The following is a 25,627-nucleotide window of genomic DNA, read 5'->3' as shown; positions in this document are numbered from 1 at the left end:
TCTCCTTTAGAGATTCTGCTTCTCTCCCCAGGTCGCCTTCTCTCCATGCCTCCCTCTCAAGGGGACCCATGTGATTACTTGGAGCCTATCAGGATAATCCAGGATCATCTCTCCATCCCCGAATCTGTGATCAACATCTGCAAAGTCCCTTTTTGCCATGTACAGTGGCATTCACAGGTCCGTAGATTAGGACATGACATCCTTGGTGGGGGACCATTCTTCTCTCTCCCATAATTAGTACAGTTGGATATGTTTTCATATGATTATTAGCTTTTTGTATCTCTTCTTTTGTGAATTACCCATTCCTGACATTTTTTCTATTCGCTATTAAGTCTTCCTAATTCATTTGTAAGAACTGTTTCTCACTTGAGAATACAAACCCTTCCTTACAGGATAGCATTTTGCATATTTCCTTTCAATTTTGTTTGCAAGATATTATCTAACTTACAAAAGCACAGTACTTTTAAAAAACATGTTGTGGGAAACGTCGAACAAATGAAAGTGGGGAGAATACTATATTAAATCTCTACATATTCATTGCCAAGTTTAAATAATTATCGATTTAAGGCTAATCTTATCTATCTATACCCTTACCCACATCCCCTTAATTATTTATCATTTTGAAGCAAATCCCAGACAACATATTTCATCCATAAATATTTCAGCGAAATACATTTATTTCATGATTTAGATTTTCTTTTTTTTTTAAGATTTTATTTGTTTATTTGACAGAGATCACAAGTAGGCAGAGAGGCAGGCAGAGAGAGAGAGGAGGAAGTAGACTCTCTGCTCCCAGGACCCTGGGATCATGACCTGAGCCGAAGGCAGAGGCTTTAACCCACTGAGCCACCCAGGTGCCCCCATGATTTCGATTTTCTTAAATTATTTTCTCTAAGGTCTCTGTTTTCGGTGCGCTGTATAAGAAAACCCAATTCACTTGTCTTTTTAAGGGGGATGTGAGATATAGTCTGAATATACGGGTTTGTACTTTTCAAGGAAGTTCTGTTTCCTTTAAGTTATTTTTATTAGCAAGGACCATTTTCTGACTGCTTAAAAACAAGTATATTTGAACACCTACCCCGCGGAAAATGCGGTGAATTGAATTTTGCTGCCCTCGCGTGCCTGTGAACAGGGAACTGTAGAAAAGGATTATAATGATAAAATTAGCAGGCTGCCCACTGGTGTCTGCAGTCCTCATTTAGTCTTCTTTCCGTGGCGACACTGATGATTGGGAACAACTGCTACAAGGTCGCAATCGTCTGTTGTGCCTACGTCATTTCCAGGTCGAAACGTTTCTGTTTTCATTTTGCCAAGGCCACTGGGCACTTGTGTGGAAGTAAAAACAAATACAACCAAGGCAAGAACATACTCCCTCCTGCTTAGTCAGTCTGCTGCTTGGTGACCCCTCCACGTTCCCAGAGCGATGAGCCCCAAGGTCCTTCACGTAACGCGGCCCAGACTGTGAGGGACCGTTGGCACCACCGACGGAACTGGAGAGCTGTTGGCTTCCATTTTGAAGAGGCAGACATGTAACAAGTACGGAACCAAGTCAGCACAGACGATCTAGGTGAGGTCTTAGTTCTTTCCTGACAGAGAAGGGGGTGGCCTGGCAGGAATTCAGTGTGCGCTTGTCATAGCCTAGCAACTCCACAGCCAAAACAAACACAACTCAAACTTTACTGCCATAAATACCAACGGGTCGGTTGGCACCCACCAATTTCCTACTCTTTAACCCCTTGCAATCTGGCTTCCACCCTTTCCGTGCGAGCTCTTCTTCTGAAGGTTACCAACCAGATCCTGGACATGTTTCAGTCTCCATCCTATGTGTCCTTCCTTCAGTAAATGCCTGTTAACAGCACCCCCCCTTTATTTAAAAATTTTTTTAAAATTTATTTAAATTCAGTTAATTACCATATAATGTATTGGTTTCAGAGGTACAGGCGGGACTCGTCAGTCTTATATAACACCCAGGGCTTATTCCATCACATGCCCTCCCTAAGGCCCATCACCCGGTTACCCGGTCCCTCCACCCCCTCCCCTCCCCTCCAACTACCCTCAGTTTATTTCCTGTGATTAAGAGTTTCTGATCAGCTCCCCCCTCTAAAACTCCTTGCTCTCTTAGCTGATGGTGTCAAACGATTCTGTTCTGTTCAGGTTTTTCTGTGTGAATCTTTGACGACGGTGGGGCTTCTTTCCGATCCCTTTATCTCTTAAATGTGAATGCTTTGAGGGTGACTCCCTTAGCACTGACCTCTCAGCATTCCCCCCACATGTCAATTACCCTTTTTTTCTGAGCTCCCGACCATCGCTGTTTCTAGCTACTTTCTGGGGATGTCCAAGACTTCTTAGCTGCGCCCACACCAGTGTCCATCCCCTCCAGGCTCAGACCTGCCCAGTTCAGGAGACACCATGGCAGGAACTGAAGGATCACAGTCTGGTGAACCTAGAATTGAGTCTGATTGGTGGGCCTGCGAGGGGCCGTTGTGACACAGCCTCCTTTCCTGAGGACCCGAATGACGCTTGTCCTGCCTTCCTGAGAATGGCATGCTCCCCGTAGCGGTGAGGCCTGTTTTGCTGAAGCCCTGAAGTGTTGATTAGTTTTACCAGGTCTCTTCGCAGACAATCATATCCTGTTTTATTTTATTTTTTCCCAGTCCCACTAGTGCGATGCCCCCTATCTTCACTGACAGAGTCTTCTGGGAACTGGGCCTTGAGCCATAGGGCCATTCCCCTGGACATTCGTTAGGTCTTGACCATTACCCCTTCTTCTCTGTCCTCCTGCCCCAAATTCCTTCCTGGCTTTATTACGTCAAGTTCAAAATGACTGAAAATCCCCCTGACTGTTGTTTCTGGATGAGATGCCTCACGCTTCAACTTCCTGCCATCTTAAATCCTCCCTGGAGCTTGGTGAGAGAGAAAAATATACTTACCTCAGAAGTAGATTTTAAAAAATCATTCAAATTTTATTAGCATTCTGTTCATTATTTATTTTTGACTGTGAATCATATGTAAAGTCGGAGAGCCTAATTTTACTAGTGTTCCATGAAGTCAGGCAAGCATTCCTTGGACAGATGTGCTAGCTAAAGTTGGACATAACATATTTTCAAGCTCTCACTTGATCATGTTGCTGCATGGGAAAATGCCTTCAGGTGACTTTCACCTCCTGCCATAGTCCACACTTAAATTGGTATGCTATTTGAGGTCTTCTAGAGTTACTCTCTTCAGTATTATTTCCCCTCCCCCCGATTTATTGAGATATAAGTGATACAGAATAGTCTCTAAGTTTAAGGTACACAGTGTGAGCATTTGGTATAACTCTTTGGTACGAATGGGGGGGACTCTCTTTCCTTCTCTTCTTCCTCTCTCCTTCCCATTTTTTTTTAAAGGTTTTATTTGTTTGTTTGTCAGAGAGAGAGTGCACAAGCAGGGCAGACCGCAGAGAGAGGGAGAAGCAGGCTACCCCCTGAGCAGGGAGCCCGATGGGGGGACTTGATCCCAGGACCTTGGGTTCATGACCTGAGCTGAAGTCCGAGGCTTAACCCACCCAGCCCCCCCGGGGTTCCCATCTCTCCCTCCCTTCTAATTGATTCACTCAGCAGATAATTACTGAGCACTAGAGAGACAGGCCAGCAAATGAAGAGGGGAAGCAGGCGGGTGGTGAAGGCTGCCCCAGCGCGGAGAGAGGATGCCCCATCCTGAGGGGCAGCAGCTGCTGATCTTCCCGTGGTTCCCGTGTGGAGCGTGTGTCCAGTGCTGTCAAATCATCATCTTTTTCAAGAAAAGCTGGGCATCTGGGCTTTTGTTACGAAATCTCCCAATTTTAAATATGGGCAATCAATTCAAAAACCTTCTCAGACACTGCGAGGGCTAAGCTGGACGACTGTGGGCTGGATCCGGCCTGCAGGCCCCCAGTTACTGTGTCTCTAGAAACCCCTCAAAGGCCCTCTTTGTTCCTTGATACTTGGTGCCTTCATGGCTCTTCTTTTTGTTTGTCTTGTTCCATTCATTATCTGGACTGCCCAACCGCATTCTCTCCATTGATCCAAATCCTAATACTTACCTGATCTTTTTTTTTTATTTTAAGTTTTATTTATTTGAGTGAGAGAGAGAGAGAGAGAGAGCATGAGCAGGAAGGGTAGAGGGAGAGGGAGGAAGAGGATCTGAAGCAGACTCCATGCTCAGCACGGAGCCCGGCACAGGACATGATCTCGTGACCCTGAGATCAGGACCCGAGCCCAAACCAAGAGTCAGGCGCTTAACCAACTGTGCCACCCGGGCACCCCAACACTTGCCTGACCTTCAAGATCAAACTCAAAGATTGCTATGTGGCATGCTAGGCTTTTCAGCAGCAATAAAGACAGAGCAAGTAAGGGAAGCCAAAATCAGAAATGGGTTGACAGGTGGTCTAGATGACAAATCCTGTGAGGTCAGCTAAGGCAAGGATCGGGTTCCCAATCTACAAGTCTGGAGAACAGAGAGCCAGAGGACAAGAGGTTCAGTAAGTTTGGTTAAGAAGCCTGAGCAAGTACTAGGCATAGAGGACTCCGAACATCAGAATAGAACTTGATAACAGTCACAGGACAACAGCTTTTTAAATTTTATTTTATTTGTTTTTTAAGATTTTTATTTATTTATTTGTCAGAGAGAGAAAGTGCACAAGCAGGGGGAGTGGGTGGCAAAGGGAGAAGCAGACTCCTTGCTCAGTAAGGAGCCCGATGCGGGACTCGATGCCAAGACCCTGGGATCATGACCTGAGTCCAAAGCAGACGTTTAACTGACTGAGCTACCCAGGCGTCCTGACAGCAGCTTTTTTTTTTTTTTCTTCTTCTTAGAGATTTTATTTATTTATTTCCAGATAGAGATCACAAGCAGGCAGAGAGGCAGCCAGAGAGAAAGAGAGGAGGAAGCAGGCTCCCTGCTGAGCAGAGAGCCTGATGTGGGGGCTCGATCCCAGGACCCTGGGATCATGACCCGAGCCAAAGGCAGCTTTAACCCACTGAGCCACCCAAGTGACCCAGCGACAACAGCTTTTTTAAAAAAATAGAATGCTCTAGGGTTGTTTTTTTTTTTTCTCCCATTTTTGAAAAATTTTGTTTACTAGAATTTTCTGGTTTTTAAAGGGGAAAAAAAAAGGAAAGGCAAGGGCACCTGACTGGCTCAGTCAGTGGAGCTCAGGATGCTTGATCTCGGGGTCAGTGAGTTTGAGCCCCATGTTGTATATAGAGCTTACTTAAAAGAAAATGTTGGTTGCCTTTCCCCCCGTTTTTTTAAAACTCTGTGCCCAATGCCCAGTGTGAGACTCGAACTCACCCCAAGATCAAGTGTCACATGCTTCACTGACTGAGCCAGCCAGGCCCCCTTCAACTAACATTTTTTTAAAAAACCTACTGTGTACTCTGTAGGTCTGTCTCCAAGTCATCCCTGAAGTTCAAAGAGATCAAATAGTTTATTCATGTCATATAGCTAATAAATGGCAGAGTGAGAATTTAGATTTTTCAATTCTTTTTTTTTTTTTTAAAGATTTTATTTATTTATTTGACAGACAGAGATCACAAGTAGACGGAGAGGCAGGCAGAGAGTGAGAGAGGGAAGCAGGCTCCCCGCTGAGCAGAGAGCCCGATGCGGGACTCGATCCCAGAACCCCGAGATCATGACCTGAGCCGAAGGCAGCGGCTTAACCCACTGAGCCACCCAGGCGCCCCAGATTTTTCAATTCTTTGTGGAAACCATTATACCAGTGGTTCCCAGTATCAGCTGTATATTAGAAGCACATGCGGGGAGAGAGCGTGTGCACGTTGTTGTGTGTGTGTGTGCACGTGCACACGTGGGTGTATGGGTGTATGTTTAAGCAGTGTATCAGTGTGTCCAGATTTTGGTCCCTGGGGAACTTTAAAGATTTTATTTATTTATTTGACAGAGAGAGTTCACAGTAGACAGATAGGCAGGCAGAGAGAGAGAGAGAGGGAAGCAGGCTCCCTGCTGAGCAGAGATCCCGATGCGGGACTCGATCCCAAGATCCTGAGATCATGACCTGAGCCGAAGGCAGCGGCTTAACCCACTGAGCCACCCAGGCGCCCGGTCCCTGGGGAACTTTAAAGAAAAGTTCACATGCCTAGGTGGCAACATTGAAATCGGATCTGTAGGCATGGGGCTCGGGCATCAGGGGTTTTCAAAGTTCCCCCAGTGACCCCGGTGTGAAGGCAAGGTTGAAAACCACAGAGTCCTTCCCGTAATATTGACTGCTGCTGAGCGTTGCTCACAGAGAGAAGGGAAGCAGTGAATAATAAACAGGCAGATGTCAGTGAGGCCAGTGGAACTCCAGCGGTGTTATTTTAATTAGGTCTGTCTTCAAGTTGAAATGTATATCTGGACTCATTCCACAACCAGATAACCCAGTCTGGGAGTCTAGAAAGTACATAGGGACCAGTCAGTGGAACTAAGCAACGAAGAGTATAACTAATAGTTCTTCAGGGTTCCTGGCTGGCTCATTTGGTGGAGTAGGTGACTCTTGACCTCAAGGCTGTGAGTTCAAGTCCCACATTGGGTATAAAGATTACTTAAAAATAAGATCTTAAAAAAATAACAATAGTTCTCCAAATATTGGTTTTGTTTTTGTTTTTTTAAAGTGTACAGTTCAATGTGTTTTTGTTTGTTTGTTTACCAAATACACAGAGTTGTGCTACCATCACAATAGTCATTTTTAGAATGTTTTCATCAACTCAAAAAGAAACTCTGGCCCCTTTAGCCATTAACTGCCAGTCCTAAGCAACCACTAATCTACTTCTCCATAGATTTCCCTGTTCTGGAGTCAAAGGTTGCTTTTTAACCCTGGTGCTTCATTGATGCAGGATCCGTGATGTTCTTTGTTGTTGTTGTTTTTAATTAATTTCTTACTTGTGTGCAGGAAAAAAAACATAAACCCTAAGTATACAACTCTGAAATTTTGCAAACTCAAGTCACATGAAGCCAGTACCTGGGTTCAAAAAACCAAACCTTTTTAGCATCTTTCAAGTTTCCTGTATGCCTCCCTCCTTCAGGGGTAGCCACTCTTCTGACTTCTACAAACAGATTAGTTCTGCCATTTTAAAAACTTTGTACCAATAGAATTATAGAATATGTCCTTTCTTGTGTCTGCCTTTTATTCAACATTATGTTTGTGAGTTTCGCCCATATTATTGCCTGTAGCCATGATGATTTTTTTAAGATTTTATTTATTTATTTGACAGAGAGAGAGAAATCACAAGTAGGCAGAGAAGCAGGGGGTGGGGGGTGGGGCGGAAGCAGGCTCCCTGCTGAGCAGAGAGCCCGAGGTGGGGCTCGATCCCAGGACTCTGGGATCATGCCCCAAGCCACAGGCAGAGGCTTTAATCCACTGAGCCACCCAGGTGCCCCCATGATGATCTTTTGATGTTAAACTCACTTAATTTCCCTCAGAACAAATTACTTGGAAAGGTCCATTGAGACTCCTAAATATTCTTCTCATGATTTATTGAATAAGCCACCTCCCTTGGTCAGTGTGAAAATAATCCTTACCTGAAGGATTTGTTTGGGAATTTTAATTCAGAAGAGTGACATTGTTAAAGCCAAATGATAGAATCTTGGTCTTGCAGAGCTAGTTGGCCCAGTGATTAAATTTGAGCTAAATAAATTTTTGTGTTTTTTTAAGATTTTGTTTGTAAGTAATCTCCATATCCATTGTGGGGCTTGAACTCACAATCCCGAGATCAAGAGTCATGTGCTCTACTGACTGATCCAGCCAGGCTCTCCCTGAACGGAATAAATTTAAATGCTTATAACATTTAACAAACATAAGAGATTGAATTCCTTATCTAGGTCTTTCTTTCATGCATTTTCTTTCTGGGATCTTTTTATTTGGGGAACTGCTTATGATTTTTCCTCCTATTTAAACTTTTTTTTCCCTCTTTCACATCTACTATCCAGTCCTATAGACCAACCCCCTTTCTTCACCTAAGAATGTCCAAGTATAAGACCAAACATATAGCTAAGGATGAAGTAGTGCTTTTATACCTACAGGTGTTAGAAAGTGCCTAGTTTCCTGGGCAATTTCTTCTCCCCCCTGCACACTCAAACAAACTAGTAGAATGCTTGCTAAACGTGGCAAAGTACTGTGCACAGAAATTTGTTCTCTGGAATTTCTTTTTATGGACCAGCAAGATTTGCCCTTCACAGTAAAGCAGGAGAAAGGTCTTTGTGGATCAGGCCTTCCCTATCAATGTTTAAGTATCTTGCCGCAGCTCCGAAAGTGGGGGAGGGCACAGGTCTCCTGCTGTGCTCTCTTCCCCAAAATAAGCCTCACATAGTAACTAGGGTATGAGGTCAGTGTCTTGGTTTGAGGCCAGCCAGATCAGAAGCATTGATAAGAGAGGCGCTGAGATTTAAAATACACACAACAAACATAATAACCAATAAATGTGCTTCTTTCACTAGATAACTACTCCCTTGTGCCCATAAAATTAGCGATGATGTTTAGTTCTTAGATCAGAAATCTCTAAAAATGATTTGTTTGAAAAATGTATCCCCAAGCAAACAGTCAAGCAGAAACCAGTTAATTCTGTGGATTTCTATGACTTAAGTGGTGCACTGGCTTTCTCTGTGATTCCCTTAAGATCCCACATTGTACAGGAAAGGTCATCAGACTCTGAAGTTCCAAGGGGGGGGAAAGTACTGCTTTTAAATGCTTAAAAACTATACATTTTCTCAGTCCACAGAGAAAAATAGAGAGGAAAGATAGACTTTGTTAATGGAAATTAAGCCCAGGGGTGCCTGGGTGGCTCAGTTGGTTAAGCAGCTGCCTTTGGCTTGGGTTGTGATCCTAGGGTCCTGGGACGGAGCTCCTCACTGCATCCGGCTCCCTGTTCAGCGGGAAGCTTGCTTCTCCCCCTCTCTCTGCCTGTTCCTCCCCCGACTCGTGCTCTCTATCTCTCTATCTCTCTGTCAAATAAATAAATAAATAAATAAATCTTTAAAAAAAAGAAAAAAGGAAATTAAGCCCAGCTTTTCCAAGATGTACAACTTGTCTTTGCTCATCACAGAAATAAGCATTCTGTGATCAAAGTGTTTGCAGAAATTATTTTTTTCTAGGATTTATATACAGTGGGAAAACTTGAAGAAAATTTCTGTGACATGCCAGTTACTCGCCACGCCTGCCCCCTTAGATGTCCTGCCCCATATTGAGCTCCATGTTGTCGGGAGAAGGACTGTTGTACTTCCCAGCACAGGTCCCTCTGCCTCCGCTCTGCTGTTCCTTCTGCCTGGGGCAGCGGCTGTAAACCCTTCCACTTTCTTTAATGGCTCTTTCTCCCTTCACCCTCCAGACTCCACTTGGGTGTCATCTCCTGAATGTGAACCTCTGGTTTGACTTCACTGCCTCTTCTCTCCGTTCTCACACGCCCTGTGCCCATCTGTCTTAGACTTATTCTGTTGCAGTGACATTAAAATTCTTGGTATGCATCTCTCCCATCAGCATAGACACTCCTAGAAAGCAAGTTGCTAACAAAAAATGATTAATTACGTGACCCTTCTTTAGCTTTCTTTCCAATATCATAATATCAGCTCATTTCTAAACTTTAGGTGTAGTTAAATAATCCTTCATGGAAAACATTTCCAGCTTTGTGAAAAGCATATTATCCTTATTTTTGTTACTATCAAATAGAAACCATTTAAATTTTTTCAAATTAAACGAAATGTTTTATTTTATTTTTAAAAATATTTTAATTAGGGGGCGCCTGGGTGGCTCAGTGGGTTAAAGCCTCTGCTTTCGGCTCAGGTCATGATCCCAGGGTTCTGGGATGGAGCCCCACATCGGGGGGTCTCTGCTCAGCAGGGAGCCTGCTTCCTCCTCTCTCTCTGTCTGCCTCTCTGCCTACTTGTGATCTCTGCCTGTCAAATAAATAAATAAAATCTTTAAAACAAAATAACTGGTTTAGAACAATATATAAGGAATACATTAAGGAAAATCATAAAGGAAATAAATAGATCTAAAACTCTCAACAATTCTTGAGAATCTTTTTTTTTTTTAAATCTTTTCCTAACTTGGCTTATACAAAGCCCCCCAATTCTCTTATAACTCTTTTACTTAACGGGCTGAAATTTCCTTGCGTTTTCTACAGTTCTTGGTTGCTTAGGAAAAAAACCCACCTGCTTCCAACATTATTGCCCCTGTGAGCACACTTTATCTGGGACTGCTTTCTTGTGTGCAGAAGGTCTTTGGTCACTAACTTTCAGTGGTCTTTCCCTATTCAGGTTACCACAAGAACGTGGGTAACTGGGGGCCATGGCTCTGGTGTTAGAGATCGGGCTGAGATCCCTGAGGCCCAGCTAGATGTGGAAATGTAACGGGGAGTTGCTGTTTTGAGCCAGCTCATCAGGGCCAGAAACTTCCACGGTCAGGGTTCACCCAGAGAGTGTGAGTCAACAAGGCATATGTCAGAGTGGCAATCCAGAAGAAGAAAGGTAGAGATACTTTTAAAAGCCAGGCATCTGGTCTGACCAGAAGGGTAGGTAGGACAAATCTTGATTCTGAGGAGGATTCGTGCCTTCGTCATAAACCTCATGTATGCCTCCTGCTGAGGTAAAGCCTAGAGAAGAATTCTGTTGCCATGGGGGGAGAATCCAGAGGTTAGCTAGCCTAGAACCTGCAAGAAGTGGTTACACCTGCAAACCTGGGGGTGGAAACGAAGGCCTGATGCTGCCGCTCAGAGTTTTGCTCTCAAGTGGGCAAGGTAGAAAGAAGACAGCCAAAATGCTTTCACTGAGTATCAGCTGTATAATTTTTTTTTAAAGATTTTATTTATTTATTTGACGGACAGAGATCACAAGTAGGCAGAGAGGCAGGCAGAGAGAGAGAGAGGTGGAAACAGGCTCTCCGCGGAGCAGAGAGCCCGATGTGGGGCTCGATCCCAAGACCCTGAGACCATGACCTGAGCTGAAGGCAGAGGCTTAACCCACTGAGCCACCCGGCTGCCCCTAATTTTCTTTTAAGATTTTATTTAAATTTATTAAAATAAAAAATGTTTTTTAATTTATTAAAATAAATTTTGTTTATTTATTTGTGAGATTATTATTATTTTTTAAGGATTTTATTTATTTATCAGAGAGGGGGGGGGGGAGAGCGAGCGAGCACAGGCAGACAGAATGGCAGGCAGAGGCAGAGGGAGAAGCAGGCTCCTCGGAGCTAGGAGCCCGATGTGGGACTTGATCCCAGGATGCTGGGATCACGACCTGAGCCGAAGGCAGCTGTCCAACCAACTGAGCCACCCAGGCATCCCGAGATTATTTTTCAATAAATAGATTCTCTGCTGACCAAGGCCCCTCCCCTGGGTCGGAATGCTTGTTGAGCATTAAAAGGAGAGAATTAGATGACCTCAAGGCATGTCATATCCAGACTAGAGGGCTTGAAAAAATAAACACACCCTGTAACCCAGTAATGACTAGAATATTCATGTCTGCCAAATGTAATCTACTTGGGACAGTGCAAGATAAACACTAATGAAATTTTGCCTCCTTCCAAGTCGTCATTTTTTTGGACTCCGGGCAATGACTCTTTTATTTACATTATCTTTAGTTATTGTACTTCCCAAGATTAGTGTTTCTTTTAGATCACTCAGCCTGAGGTGCTTTTAGCTGTCATCACAGCTTCATGAGCATTGGATAGAGTCTATTAGAATTTACAAACCCTTAATCAGATGGGTCACTTTTGTAATCCCATAACCTAATTCTTTGGGTTGATTTTTTTAAGTCTATTTATTTATTTATTTTGGAGACTCTACACCCAACGTGAGGCTCGAACTCACCACCTAGAGATCAAGAGTTACATGACTTTCTGACTGAAATCAACTTTGGGTTGATTTTTTTTTTTTAAAGATTTTATATATTTATTTGACAGACAGAGATCACAAGCAGGCAGAGAGGCAGGCAGAGAGAGGAGGAAGCAGGCTCCCCACTGAGCAGAGAGCCCGATGTGGGGCTGGATTCCAGGACCCTGAGATCACGACCTGAGCTGAAGGCAGAGGCTTAATCCACTGAGCCACCCAACCGCCCCTTTGGGTTGATTTTTGATTAAATTTTCATCTCTAAATTCTGAAGTAGTGGGCACCTGGGTGGCTCAGTTGGCTGAGCAGCTGCTTTTGGTTCAGGTCAGGATCCTGGGATCAAGCCGGGTAGCTGGAGAGGAAGAACATTTCTTCAGACCCTAGCCTGTCCCAGGCTTTACGAGGATAATGGATGGAAAGATTTCAGAGGAAATTAACATTTGATTCATTCATCAAGCCATAATAGCCTTTCTCCTATTCTCTTCTAAAAGGAATGGATTCATCCTACTCCTGGGAACAGGTTTCTCTTTGCATCAGAAAGCTTTGGGAAGAAGCTAGCTTCCCCAAGAGGGCCCTGAAATTCCCAAATAACATGTTTTGCATCAGGAAGGCTTGTTCCAAGGCTGCTGAGGTTCATCATTGAACAGTGGGATATTAAACAGCGGCAGGAACCCGGGGAGATTCTGGGGTCTCTTTCTAAATTGGCCACTTAATTTAGCCTCACGCAACTTGCCTACTTTGTTAATTGTTTGTGAAACTGAAGTGAATTGTGTTTGAAAGCATTTTGAGGGGCACCTGGGTGGCTCAGTGGGTTAAAGCCTCTGCCTTTGGCTCGGGTCATGATCCCAGGGTCCTGGGATTGAGCCCCACATCTGGCTCTCTGCTCAGCTTCCTCCTCTCTCTCTCTCTCTCTCTGCCTACTTGTGATCTCTATCTGTCAAATAAATAAATGAAAAAAAAAAAGTGTTTTGAAAACTGTGGAGTGCTACACAAATGTAAGTTTTATACCCAAGAAAATCTATGAACAGTCACGGAAGAAGGAATCCGTTGAAAGCAATTGGTGCATATGCTTTTTTAAGCACCAAACATTAAATGCTCATGTTTACTGAGGCTTTATCTATGGGCCAGGCATGGTGGATGTTTTATGTCTGATCTTCAAAGTACGCTAATAAGATAAATATTGTTCCCATTTTGCAGATGAGAAACACTGAAGCACAGAAAAGTTAAGCATCCTGCCAGAAGTAAAATATCTAGGTAATATACCTAACGAGTGTTGAAGAGAAGCTAGGATGCACATCCAGGCGGCCTGGCTCCAGAGCCTGGACCGAGCTCCTGGCATCCTAACCCTTACTAACTGAATTGCTTGCAGCCCAAGACATTTGTTATGCCTGTCTCAAAAGGTTAAGTGTCAAGTAAGTGCTGGAATGCTAAAATTGTGATGAATAAAGCTACTTTCCAAGGAAAACGAGTATCTTTTCAGGATTTGGATTTGACACCCCCCAATGCCATATTTTGGGGTCCTACGGCCTTGAAACATGCTTGAAAAATCATCTCTTACATACTCACTTCATCAGCAAAATGGTGATAATGGTGTTTTAAGATCGAGTTGGTTTGGGGTGCCTGGGTGGCTCAGTTGATTCAGTGCCTCCTTTGGGTCAGGTCATGATCTCCGGGTCCTGGCATTGAGTTCCACATCGGGCTCTCTGCTCAGTGTGAATCTGCTTCTCCCTCTCCCTCTGCCTGCCTCTCCCCCTGCTTGTTCTCTCTCTCTCTTTGACAAATGAGTAAATAAAATCTTTAAAATTAAAAAAAAAATGATAAAATCGGGGCACCTGCGTGGCTTAGTCAGTTAAGCATTGGCCTTTGGCTTAGGTCAGGATCCCAGGGTCCTGGGACCGAGCCCCATGTTAAACTCCATGCTCAGTGGAGAGCTTGCTTCTCCCTCTCCTTCTGCACTGCCTCTCTGCTTGTGCTCTCTCTTTCTCTCTCCCTCTCGCAAATAAATAAGTAAAATCTTAAAAAAAAAGTACCACCAAAAAAAAAAAATTAAATTAAACATTGAGTAGTTTACTCTTGTCAGACATGTTAAACTGTGATGGAGACTAGAAATTTCTACATATTAGTCACTTCCATTCTTGTTTTCTAGACTACAGACTATGATTTTTGGATACTTAAAATGCCTCCAGTTTTAATTTTTTAAATTTATTTTAAGACGCCTCAAGTTTTTAAATGGTGATAAATAACATCACAATGAACTTTTTATTCTTAAGATTTTATTTTTAAGTAATCTCTACACCCAATGTGTAGCTTGAACTCACAAGTCACATGCTCCGCCAAGTGAGCCAGCCAGGCACCCCCATAGTGAACTTCTTGGTGCATACTCTAAGAGGGATATATACTTAGAAGTGGAATTATGGGTTTAAGTACAAACATTTTAAAGTTTTTAATATATCTTGCCAAATTACTTTTTTTAAAGGGTGAATTAACATTTACCTGCAATAGAAGTGTACAAAGAGGCATGGTTTTGCATATTGTATGTTTGCATTCACAAATATTTACATGTATTTATGGTTTGCCCTTGTTTCATTTTAACAGCTCTTCATATGTGTTGAATGCTATGTACTTTTTTCCTATGAATTGGACATCCTTTACATATTTTTTGATTGTTTGTTTGTTTTTTAAAGATATTTATTTATTTCACAGAGAGAGATCACACGTAGGCAGAGAGGCAGGCAGAGAGAGAGGAGGAAGCAGGCTCCCTGCTGAGCAGAGAGCCTGATGTGGGGCTTGATCCCAGGACCCTGGGATCATGACCTGAGCTGAAGGCAGAGGCTTAACCCACTGAGCCACCCAGGCACCCCAGGTTGTTTGTTTGTTTGTTTGTTTTTTAAGATTTTATTTATTTATTTGAGAGAGAGAGTGAGCGAATGAGAGACCACAAGCTGGGAAGGAGCAGAGGGAGGAGAAGCAGACACCCTGCTGAGCAAGGAGCCTGATGCAAGACTCAATCCAGGGATTCCCAGATCATTACCTGAGCCAAAGGTAGATGCTTAATCAGCTGAGCCACCCAGGTGCCCCTTGACTAGGTTTTCATATTGATTTCTTATCAAATTTGATTAGCCCTTTGAATCAAATTTGTGACAGAAGTGTGCAAGTACACAGCTCATATTTATTTTGGTTATATCCTCATAATTTTCTTTATAATTGATTCTCCTGCCTCTAAGCTTAAAAAGTCATTCCTCATCTATGTCACCACTTGGGGGGAAAAATGCTAAGCAGACAAATGTACTAATATAAAAGGATGCCCAAATTATACTGTCAGGAGCGAAGTCATATCCTGCAAAATAATGTTTAATTATGATCCCACTTCTCTCCATCTGTCTTTACATATATCACACACACACACACACACATTTATTTATTCACTAATTATTATTTTTTTTAATGTCTCCTTTGTGGCAGAGATACATCTTTGAACAAGACAGACCAAATTTGAGCCCTTATGGAACTAAAGTTTATTGGGGAGGCCAAAAGTTTTTAAAAACCACCAAATTTGGGTTATGGACATTGGGGAGGGTATGTGCTATGGTGAGTGCTGTGAAGTTTGTAAACTTGGCGATTCACAGACCTATTCCGCTAGGACTAATAATACATTATATGTTAGTAAAAAAATTTTAAAAATTAATTAAAAAAACCCACCAAACCCAGACTACATGTCAGGTAGTGAGAAATGCTATGAACAAAAATAGAGCAGGCTAAGAGATGAAGAATGAAGGGTTTCCTCTTGATTCCGTGTTCAGAGAAGACCTAAGCTGGCCATCAGTTCAGTCAGAAAGTATTGAATTAAGTAACTAATATAATATTTTCTATAAGAGTATGAATAGAGCCACCCGGATGGTTCAGTTGGGTTAAGTTTCCAACTCTTGATTTTGGCTCAGGCCCTGATCTCAGGGTGGTGGGGTCAAACCCCACCTTGGCTCCACACTCAGCGGGGAGTCTGCTTGTCCTTCTCCCCCTACCCCCCTTCGTGCTCTCTCTCAAATAAATAAATAAATAAAATCTAGGGACACCTGGGTGGCTCAGTCGGTTAAGCCACTGCCTTTGGCTCAGGTCATGATCGCAGGGTCCTGGGATTGAGTCCCACATCGGGCTCCTTGCTTGGCAGGGAGTCTGCTTCTTTCTCTGCCTCTGCCGGCCACTCTGCCTGTTTGTGCACTTACGTGCGGGCTCTCTCTCTCTCTCTCTTACAGATAAATAAATTTAAAAAAAGAAAGAAAATATTTGGAAGAATATTCAGGTCTCAGTGAATATTACCTATGGCTCTCTCATCATCCAGAAACAACAAAGCCTCCTATGCTAGAATTCTCTCTTTCTTCTCATATCTAGTTAATTATCACATTTTTTGCCACTTATACCCTCCTCAAATTTCTCTTCTCTTTGCCACTGTCTTCTCTTAAGTCCTTTTCACTTTTTGAAAGAAATATATTATTTCATTTTTACATGCTAAATGATGTCAAATGAACATGTTTCATACACAAGCGCTAACTTGGTGGGGATTCCCCTCACCAGATTGGGGACAATATGAGCATGAAAAGAAATGTTGATATTAGATTGTACAATAGGAATCCATGAGTTCACATTGATAGAAATAAAAAAATTTAAAAATAAATGGAAAAGCAGGAAAGGTCTTCCTTATAGTAGATCTGCAGCTAATAAATATAGAAAGAATGATCGAATTAGAAAAGTCACAATTTGGCAGCCACCATAACAAAAGTTGATTGAGCCAAGAATCCTAATTGTCAATGGACGTTAAAACCGGTGGGCTCAAAGGATGATGAGAAATGGGATACATACATAATCTCCAAGTAGTACCCTACGCAAGACACTTATTAATTACAAATAGTAACTGTGTGGTGGGGAATCCTGGGAGAGACTGATTCAGCCGGGTGATGAAAGCTGACGTCATCATTATGGGGCAAATGGACATCAGATGCCTCCTGATGTGATGAACTGAGAAGGGCAGAACAGTACTTCTCTGGTACTTTTGCCAAAAAGACACAGCATATAAGGATATATATATAGAGAGAGACAGACAGACAGACAGACACTAGAGGTTACCAAATTCAGTGGTGTTCTTCAAAATAATTGTCCTGGACTCTAAAACTATCATTGTCATAAAAAACAAAGACTGAGAAACTATTCCAGACTACAGAAGACAAAGGTGACATGACAACTACATGGCTTTGTAATTTTTAAGGATTTATTAATTTATTTTAGAGAAATTGAGAGAACGGGCAGGAGGGGCAGAAGGTGAGGCAGAGAGGATTTCAAGCAGACTCTGCGCCAAGTGAGGAGCCCAACGTGGGGCTCGACCTTATAATATTCACATCATGACGTGGGCCAGAACCAAGAGTTGCAAGCTTAACCGAATTCGCCACGCAGGTGCCCCTGTAATCCTGGATTGTATCTGGGACCAGAAAACAATTTTTTTTCTTTTGCTATAGAGTATTAGTTGGACAATGGATGAAATTTGAATGTCTGTAGATTATAGAATTGTATCAATGTTCATTTCTGATTTTGATCATTGTGTTGCAGTTATGTAAGAGAATATCTTTGTCTTTTAAGAAATACACACCAGAGGGGGCACCTGGGTGGGTCAGTGGGTTAAGCCTCTGCCTTCGGCCGGGGTCATGATCTCAGGGTCCTGGGATTGAGTCCTGCATCAGGCTCTCTGCTCAGCAGGGAGCCTGCTTCTCCCTCTCTCTCTCTGCCTGCCTCTCTGCCTACTTGTGATCTCTCTGTTAAATAAGTAAAATTAAAAAAAAAAAAAAAGAAAAGAAAAATACACACTGAAGTGTTAGCAGTAAAGGGACATCATGTCAGAAAAAAATTTAAACTAGAGTTTCTTTATAGATGCTCTTTTGTAGACGGTGATTACATGACTATCTACCAATTGTCTGACAGTGTCCATAATAACCATTTACAGGTTTCTTCAAAATTCCTGGATTTGTTCACTCAGTATAAACCATGGAGTGCCAGTGTATCGAGCATAGTACCGGACACAGAATGAGGCAAAAACAATTGCAAGGTAGTGTCTTCGGGGAACTGACAGACTCCAGGAGATGAGCAGGTGCAGAAAGTGAGAGACGGGGAGAGAACAAGGGGGAGAAAGAGAGACCATGAGAATGATAAAGCAGGTGCAGTAAAAACTAATGTTTGAGGGATGTACATGAAGGGCATATGAGAATTCATTTATTATTTTTGCAATTTTTCAGAACCTATGAAATTATTTCATTCTTCTTTTTAAAAAGATTTTATTTATTTATTTGACAGAGAAAGAGATCACAAGTAGGCCCAGAGGCAGGCAGAGAGAGGTTGGGGGGAAGCAGGCTCCTCACAGAGCAGGGAGCCTGATGCGGGGTTTGATCCCAGGACCCTGCGATCATGACCTAAGCCGAAGGCAGATCCTCAACCCACGGAGCCCCCCAGCTGCCCCTAGGTAATTATTTCAAAATAAAAAGTTAAAAGTGTAAAAACCACTTCGAAGAGAAAAGGATACTAAGAGGCAGTAAAAGTAGATGTTTTCGATAGACGAGAGTGTTATAGACAACTTGCAAAACTTGTACCTGTATTAGGCCACAAAGAAAAATCTCAACAATTCCACAAAGCACAGAAATGTACATGTCATACTCACAAACCAAAACAAGTAAAAATTTAAAAATTAAATTTAAAAATTAAAAGTATCTAGGGGTGCCTGGGTGGCTCAGTTGTTGGGCATCTGCCTTTGCCTCAGGTCATGGTTCCTGGGTCCTGGGATAGAGCCCCATGTTGGGGACTCCCTGCTCAGCGGGGAACCTGCTTCTCTCTCTCCCACTCCCCCTAATTGTGTTCCCTCTCTCGCTGTGTCTCTGGCAAAGAAATAAATAAAATCTTAAAAAATAAAATAAATGAAAATTAAAACTATTTGGACATTCTCTGTTTCAACAGTAACTGAATGAAAAAAGTGAATGTAAACTACACTTGCAAACTCCGGAGAGTAACAATAGTATTGAGTAGAACCTATAGGATGTGGCCTAAACTATAATAAGCACGGGAAAATCTAGAGTCTTCAAATTACTGTTATTATTTATCAAGAAAGAACAGAAATCTACAAATCATATACTGTTTCAGAAGTTAGGGCAGAAACATCATAAATACCAGGTGCCCAGGACAAAGACCCTTGTGCCCTCTGCTTTCAAATGGTCACTCGGCTAATTCATGGAGACTAGGGCAGCCCTTTTTTTTTTTTTTTTTTAAGATTGTATTTATTCATTTAAGACAGAGCAATACAGAGAGAACAAAAGCAAGAGGAGAGGGAGAGGCAGACCCCTTGCTGAGCTCGGAGTGCACGATGGGGCTAGATCCCAGGACTCTGGGATCCCAGGACTCTGGGATCCCAGGACCATGGGATCCCGACTGGAGCTGAAGGTAGACACTTAACTGGCTGTGCCACCCAGGTGCCCTGAGGGCAGCACTATTACTCTGCCAGTACCACGTGCTGGATTTCAAAGGCAAACAACAGCAGATCCTCCGTTGTGGAACTTACAGGGCATGTGTATATACAAGGAGGGAAACATCAGATATCAAATTATAAATTGAAGAATTCAGTGTTGTGTACAAGTACAAAGTGCTGTTTGGTATCCCTAGCGCAGTATCACTTGACAGTACCCTCTGTGGTCATGGTCTCTCTACTGCCTTTCTCCGAGTCTCCCTTTTTTACGGTGTCTCTCTGGCTGTCTTGTTCTATTTTTCTCTCTTTCCTCCTCTTGCTCTCTCTTTTCTCTCCCTCCCTCCCTCTCCCCAGTCCCTGAAGGCACTACGTTTCAATTATTTTTGCCTTATGCCCAGCCTAGTGCCCTGCCTGATGCATTGGCCCGCAGTGGTGGCTGTGGAATGAATGGATCCCAGGAGTTGAAAGAATCCTATTTGTTAATTAAGTGCACATTCTTCCAGGCAACCCGTAGATCACCATTTGAACACATGTATGTACACATTTTTTAGAAGTTTTATTTTATTTATTTATTTAAGAGCAAGAGCATGTGAACGGGAGAGGGACAGAGCAAATCTCAAGTAGACTCCCTGCCCAGTGCAGAGCCTGACAGGGGGGTTGATGCCATGACTGCGAGACCATGTCCCCAGCCCAAACCAAGAGTCAGATGCTCAACTGACTAAGCCACCCAGGTGCCCCATACATTTCCATTTGAAATTCTGTTTCCATTTGAAATTCATTCTGTTTATTTAGGAAAAAAAAAATCTAGAAGAGACTCTAGGAACTACAGAATATATAGAGAATACCAAATAATCACAAACTACAGCTTAGACAAGCTGGTAGACTGTTTAAGCAGCATTAGGTTAACTCAAATTCTAAGAAGGATACTTTGTGGAGGGGAAAATCACACCTACCTCATCTTTAGAATGCTTGAGTGTGATTTTTCAGGAGGAGTAATTGGAGAAACCGATAGATGCGATTAACTTTGATCTTTCATGGACGTTTGATAAAGGTTCGCATCCAAGATCCACCCCTGGGGCAGGAAATATGACCGAAGTGTCAAACTGGAGAGTGGTTGTAGAAGAGAAAAACTGGTTAAGAGAAGAGGTGGAAGTAACATAAGAACTAGATCAGGTAGGTCTTGTTTGCCAGTCAGGCCTTGGAATTTTATTTTACATATTATTATTTTTTAAAGATTTTATTTATTTACTTGACAGAGAGGGAGTGAGCAGAAGTTGGGGGAGCAGCAGGCATAGCAAGGAGCCTGATGCACGGGGCTCAGGATAGGACCCCGGGGATCATGACCCTCACCAAAGGCAGATGCTTAACGACCGAGCCATCCAGGCACCCCAGGACTTGGGTTTTTTTTTATTGCGTTGCCTTTGGAATGTCTGGAAAATGTCATCTGATTATAGCTATAAAGGATCTGGCTGCTGCGTCTGTGAGACTAGACTATAGAGGCATAAGCATGGAAGCATCAAGACCAAATGGGGGGCGCCTAGATGGCTCAGTGGGTTAAAGCCTCTGCCTTCGGCTCAGGTCATGATCTCGGGGTCTGGGATCGAGCGCTGCATCGGGCTCTCTGCTCAGCAGGGATCCTGCTTCCCCCTCTCTCTCTGTCTGCTGCTCTGCCTACTTGTGATCTCTCTGTCAAATAAATAAAATCTTAAAAAAAAAAAAAAAAAGACCAAATGGAAGGCTGTTGCAGTAGGTGATGGTGGCCTGGACCATGATAATAGTAGTGATAGTGATGAGAAGTGTTTAATCCAGATTAAATATCAATCAATGGTAGAGGGAATAGAAGTTTATGATGATTAGCCAGCCATGTGGTGTGAGAGTCAAGAGTGACTTAAAGGTTTTTGGCTTGAGCCACTGAATGAATGCAATTCATACTGTTCTTCCTGGCTTACAGTCTATTAGGGGAGAGAGTGTTTTATGGAGGTTGTACTTGAAGGGCAGGGATATTAGGAGGCTACTGGAATCGTTCTGGAGAGATGAAAGGGTCCTGAACCTGGGCAGAGGCTATAAGTATGGAGAGGCATTCAAACGGCACAGACTTGAGAGACATTTAGGAAGTAAAAATCACTACTTTCGAAAACAGTTTATGGTTTTTTACTAAAGTTGAGGATAGCTGAATCTTTTTGCCCCCAATAATTCACTTACTGATATTTATTCTAGAGCAGGGTTTCCTGAGGCCTGTTTTTGGATAGCCCTAGAGCTAGGCGAAAAATGTTTCTTTTTATTTACTTATTTATTTATTTGATAGAGAGAATGAGAAGTATTTCTTTTTAGTTTTTCTTTTCCAAGAGAGTGCAAGGAGGGAGGGGCAAAGGGAGAGAATTTATTTATTTATTTATTAAGATTTATTTATTTTAGTGGGGCCTGGGTGGCTCAGTCAGTTAAGCACCTGTCTTTGGCTCAGGTCATGTTCTCTAGGTCCTTGGATTGAGCCCCATGTTCAGTTCCCAGCTCATTCAGGGGTCTGCTTCTCCCTCTCTCTGCCTCTCCCTGTTTGTGCTCTGTCTCTGTCTCTCTCTCAAATGAATATAAAATCTTTTTTTTAAATATTTATTTATTTTAGAGAGAGCTCGCACCCAAGTGGAGGGAAGAGCAAAGGGAGTGGGAGAGAGAAAACCTCAAGCAGACTCCCCGTTGAGTACGGAGCCTAAGGCCAGACTCCATCTCACAACCCTGAGATCATGGCTCACAACCCTGAGGTCATGACCTGAGCCGAAACCAGGAGTCTGATGCTCAACTGACTGAGCCACGCAGATGGCCCTCTTTCTTTACATTTTTAAAGGATTTTATTTATTTTTATTTATTTTTTTAGTATTTTATTTTTAAATCAGAGTGAGAGTGAGCACAAGCAGTGGGAGTGGCAGAAAAAAGGAGAACCAGACTCCCTGCTGAGCAAGGAGCCAGATGCAGGACTGGATTCCAGGACCCTAGGATCATGACCTGAGCGGAAGGCAGCCGTTTAACTGACTGAGCAACCCAGGCATCCCACATTATTTTAAAGGATTTTAAAGGGAGTAAGGTGGGATATGTAATAAAGACCATTTGTGGGCCTTAAAACCTAAGATATTTATTCTCTGGTCCTTTACAATGTAAGTTTGCCAACTCATGCCATAGGTCAGTGGTTTTTTGTTTTTTTTTTAAAGATTTTATTTATTTATTTGACAGAGAGAGAGAGATCACAAGTAGGCAGAGAGAGAGGGAGAGAGAGAACAAGCAGGCTCCCTGCTGAGCAGAGAGCCCCATCGGGGCTTGATCCCAGACCCTGAGATCCTGACCTGAGCCGAAGGTAGAGGCTTAACCCACTGAGCCACTCAGGCACCCCCCCCCTTTTTTTTTAAGATTTTTATTTTTAAGTAATCTCTACACCCAACCTGGGGCTTGAACTCCCAGCCCTGACATCAAGAGTTGCGTGCTTTACTGACTGAGCCACCCAGGTGGTTTTCTAAAGTGTGGCTAAGACAGCAGCAATAGCATCATCACTTGGGAACTTGTTAGAAATGTAAATTCTCAGGCCTCAACACAGACTTGATGAATCGGAAACCCTGGGAGTGGGGCTCAGCAGTCTGTGGTTTAACTAGCACTCCAGGTGATTTTGATGTAAGTTAATTTCTGAGAAACATTGCTCTAGAGAAACTTTTTTCTATCTATGCACCAGGATCCATTATCAGAAAGAAGAACAATGGTTGTGAATAAGAACGTCAAACTGGGGCGCCTGGGTGGCTCAGCGGGTTAAGCCTCTGCCCTTGGTTCAGGTCATGATCTCAGGGTCCTGGGATCGAGCCCTTCATCAGGCTCTGTGCTTGGCAGGGAGCCTGCTTCCCCTTCTCTCTCTGCCTGCGTCTCTGCCTACTTGTGATCTCTGTCAAATAAATAAATAAAATCTTTTAAAAAAAGAACCCCAATCTGGAAACAATCAAAATATCAATCAGCAGTAGAGGAGATAAATAAATCATGGCAATTAATACTTTGACAGTATTCTACAGCCCGTGGTTAAGGGCATGGAGTGTGATGGTGACTGCTTAGATTTGAAACCCAGCTCCACCCAGACGTAGCTGTGTGACCTTGGCAAGTTATTTGATCTCTTTAAACTTCAGCTTCCTCATCTGTAAAATGGGCATAAAATAGAAACTACTCTATAAGGTTATGTTTAAACAATTGCTTATGCTTGTTATGCTTAAACCATTACATAAAGTACTTTGAAGAGTGCCTGGTAAGAAGTATTTGATTTAAAGGGAAACCTTCATGTAATATGCTATGCTTCAAAGGAAAAAAAAAGTCAAAGTTCATTTCATAAAAGTTATGGTCTGCTGAAATATTCTTCATGTAACAAAATTATTAAGCAAACTAAGGTAAAAACTGCAGTTTTCGGAGGTTCAGGTGTTGTGTGTCTGTAAACCTCAGTTTTCACACGTGGAAAATACCTTAAAACTGTTCTTGAAATTGATGAAATGTCTATTCCCCCATCTTGTTTGGTACATGGGCATGTAATAAATGTGTTTTCCTTTTCTAATTGCCCTTTCATTTCTTCCATCATTTTCTCAGCCCTTCCTTCCAAAACTGCCTCTGCTGTCTTGGTATTCTTGGGAGCAACATTGCCAGAACGAAGGTGCGAAGCGGCTTCCTTGACTGTCAGATTTGGCTTTTTCCATGAATCAAGGTCACGAGAGTCAGCGTCTAGTGTTTTCCCAGCTATGCCCTGGGGCCAAGCGTGGGCCTAGATCTAGGACAGGGCTGTAATCCTGATACCGCCTGGGATTTCAGCCTTTTAGCAGCCTTAGCATGTAAAACGCTTAGTATGTATTCAGCCACAGCTAAATACAAAACACGCACACAAAGAAATAGATCTCTTCCCCCTCTGTCCGGGCCGCCTCCTGTGCCCCTCCATCCCAGGGCCTAGCACCCGGCAGGCTCCAGGACCTACACCGCGCTCAGCTGTTAGGCTGGATTTGACCTTCTGGGTGGAGTTTAATACCTCCATTTCCCAGGACGGGTTCATACACAGTGCAGGCAAGTTTGGGGTGCAAACAGCTGAAACCACTGGCTGCGTTTTCCGGGCTCGAGCGGCAACCTGCAGGCACCTGGCTCGGAGAGAAAATGACCGAGGTCCTGCCCTCCCAACATTCATAACCGAAGGGGACCAGGAACCTCGCTCTCCAGCAGACGCCGCCAAAGCCGCGGCCAACCGGTCCCGTCGGGTCGCGGTCTGGAAGGGCGGCGAGGCCAGCGCCGTAGGGCATTAGAAAGGCAGCCTCCTTGTGACGTCAAATCAGCGGACTCTCGCCGCGGCTTCAGGCCGGTTCCGGTTCCCCGGCTTTCTGGGCGCGAGAGTACGTGAGCGCGGCGGCGTTCTGCGCGTGCTCCGCAGAGAAACGCGAGAGGGTTGGGTCCGGCGCGCGAAGGAGATGCGTGATTGGCTGAAGCCGTGCTGGGGGGTTCCCCAGCCCTTTCGGCAGGGGTAAAACAATAAGAGGGGGCGGCGGCAAAGGGGGCGGGCCGTCCGTGTTCCTTGTCGCTCGCCGCAGCGCCTGGCGCCCGGGAAGAGGTGGTTGTAAGGGAGACGAGCTCGCGGCTCTCCGGCTTCCGAGGCTTGGGGTTCGTCGGAGGGAGGGGGCGGCGAGCGAGAAGAATCCGCTGCGGCCGGTCTTCGGCGACTCTCCTGCTGACCTCCGCGCGACGTACCCGCCGCCGCTGTTGGTTGGAGGTGTGTACGGGGGCCGGGAAGGGAGGTCGGTGTGGTGGTCGGAAGGGGACATTCCGTTCGCGCGCCGCGGCTCGAGGCAACCGTCCTGTGCGTGAGCCGTAGTGTCGGAGGTGGTCGCGGCGGAGAGAGACATTGTTCTCGCCGGCTGCCTGCGCTGCCGTGTGGGCGCGTTAGGAGCCAAACCTTTCCTCCCAGGTGAGGATGGGAGGCCGCGTGGGAGGGGGGTGACCGGCGCGCGCCCTGCGGACGGAGGGCCCGGAGGGCACAGGTGGGGCCCGGGTTTGTGGGAGATGAAGTGGCGAGCCGCGAACGGGGCCGCAGCAGCTCCCGGAGGCGCGCCGTGCAGGCTGAATGCGGGACGTGGAGGAGCAGGCTCTCGGGGAGGAGGTCTTGGCGTGGGAGCCCACCGGCCCGGTCTCCGAGTCGTCTGCGTCTCTCGTTCCCGGTTTCAGGGGAGCGGGGAGGCCGTCGCCGCCCCGCCCGTGGGGGAGGGGAGAATAGGCTGTGTCGGCGGAGGCAGAAGCGACGCAGATGCGAAAGTAGCGGCCT

The 25,627-nt window shown here is 44.1% G+C and overlaps 2 protein-coding genes across 5 annotated transcripts in view; one reads left to right on the top strand and one right to left on the bottom strand.

The window, feature by feature from the left end:
• The window catches only part of G3BP2 (G3BP stress granule assembly factor 2), an 87,048-nt gene that overhangs the window by 26,903 nt on the left and 34,518 nt on the right, over positions 1–25,627 (top strand). For 2 of the 4 annotated variants that reach the window (XM_032334603.1, XM_032334600.1), the window contains exon 1: positions 24,970–25,078. The exons of 1 other annotated variant lie outside the window; for it this stretch is intronic. The gene's annotated coding sequence lies outside the window, so the exon portion shown is untranslated. Of the gene's footprint in view, positions 1–24,969; positions 25,079–25,158; positions 25,274–25,627 lie in introns of those variants that run through there. One more of the 4 variants, XM_032334601.1, reaches the window with a different exon arrangement.
• On the bottom strand, positions 20,212–25,227 carry LOC116585210 (formin-like protein 5). The gene is made up of 2 exons (XM_032334604.1): positions 24,350–25,227; positions 20,212–20,423 (listed from the first exon to the last, which is right to left on the bottom strand). Exon 1 carries the CDS (start codon positions 25,209–25,211, stop codon positions 24,666–24,668), a length of 546 nt encoding a protein of 181 aa, XP_032190495.1. The 5' UTR covers positions 25,212–25,227; the 3' UTR covers positions 20,212–20,423; positions 24,350–24,665.

This window comes from Mustela erminea, chromosome 2, assembly GCF_009829155.1.
Source record: "Mustela erminea isolate mMusErm1 chromosome 2, mMusErm1.Pri, whole genome shotgun sequence".
NCBI classification, from domain to species: domain Eukaryota; kingdom Metazoa; phylum Chordata; class Mammalia; order Carnivora; family Mustelidae; genus Mustela; species Mustela erminea.
Note: the sequence above shows the minus strand (reverse complement) of the source record. Positions and strands in the feature narration are given on the sequence as shown.

Coding starts and splice junctions, on each gene's coding strand:
- LOC116585210 (XM_032334604.1), bottom strand. CDS start 25,211: ATGTCTCTCTCCGCCGCGACCACCTCCGACACTACGGCTCACGCACAG.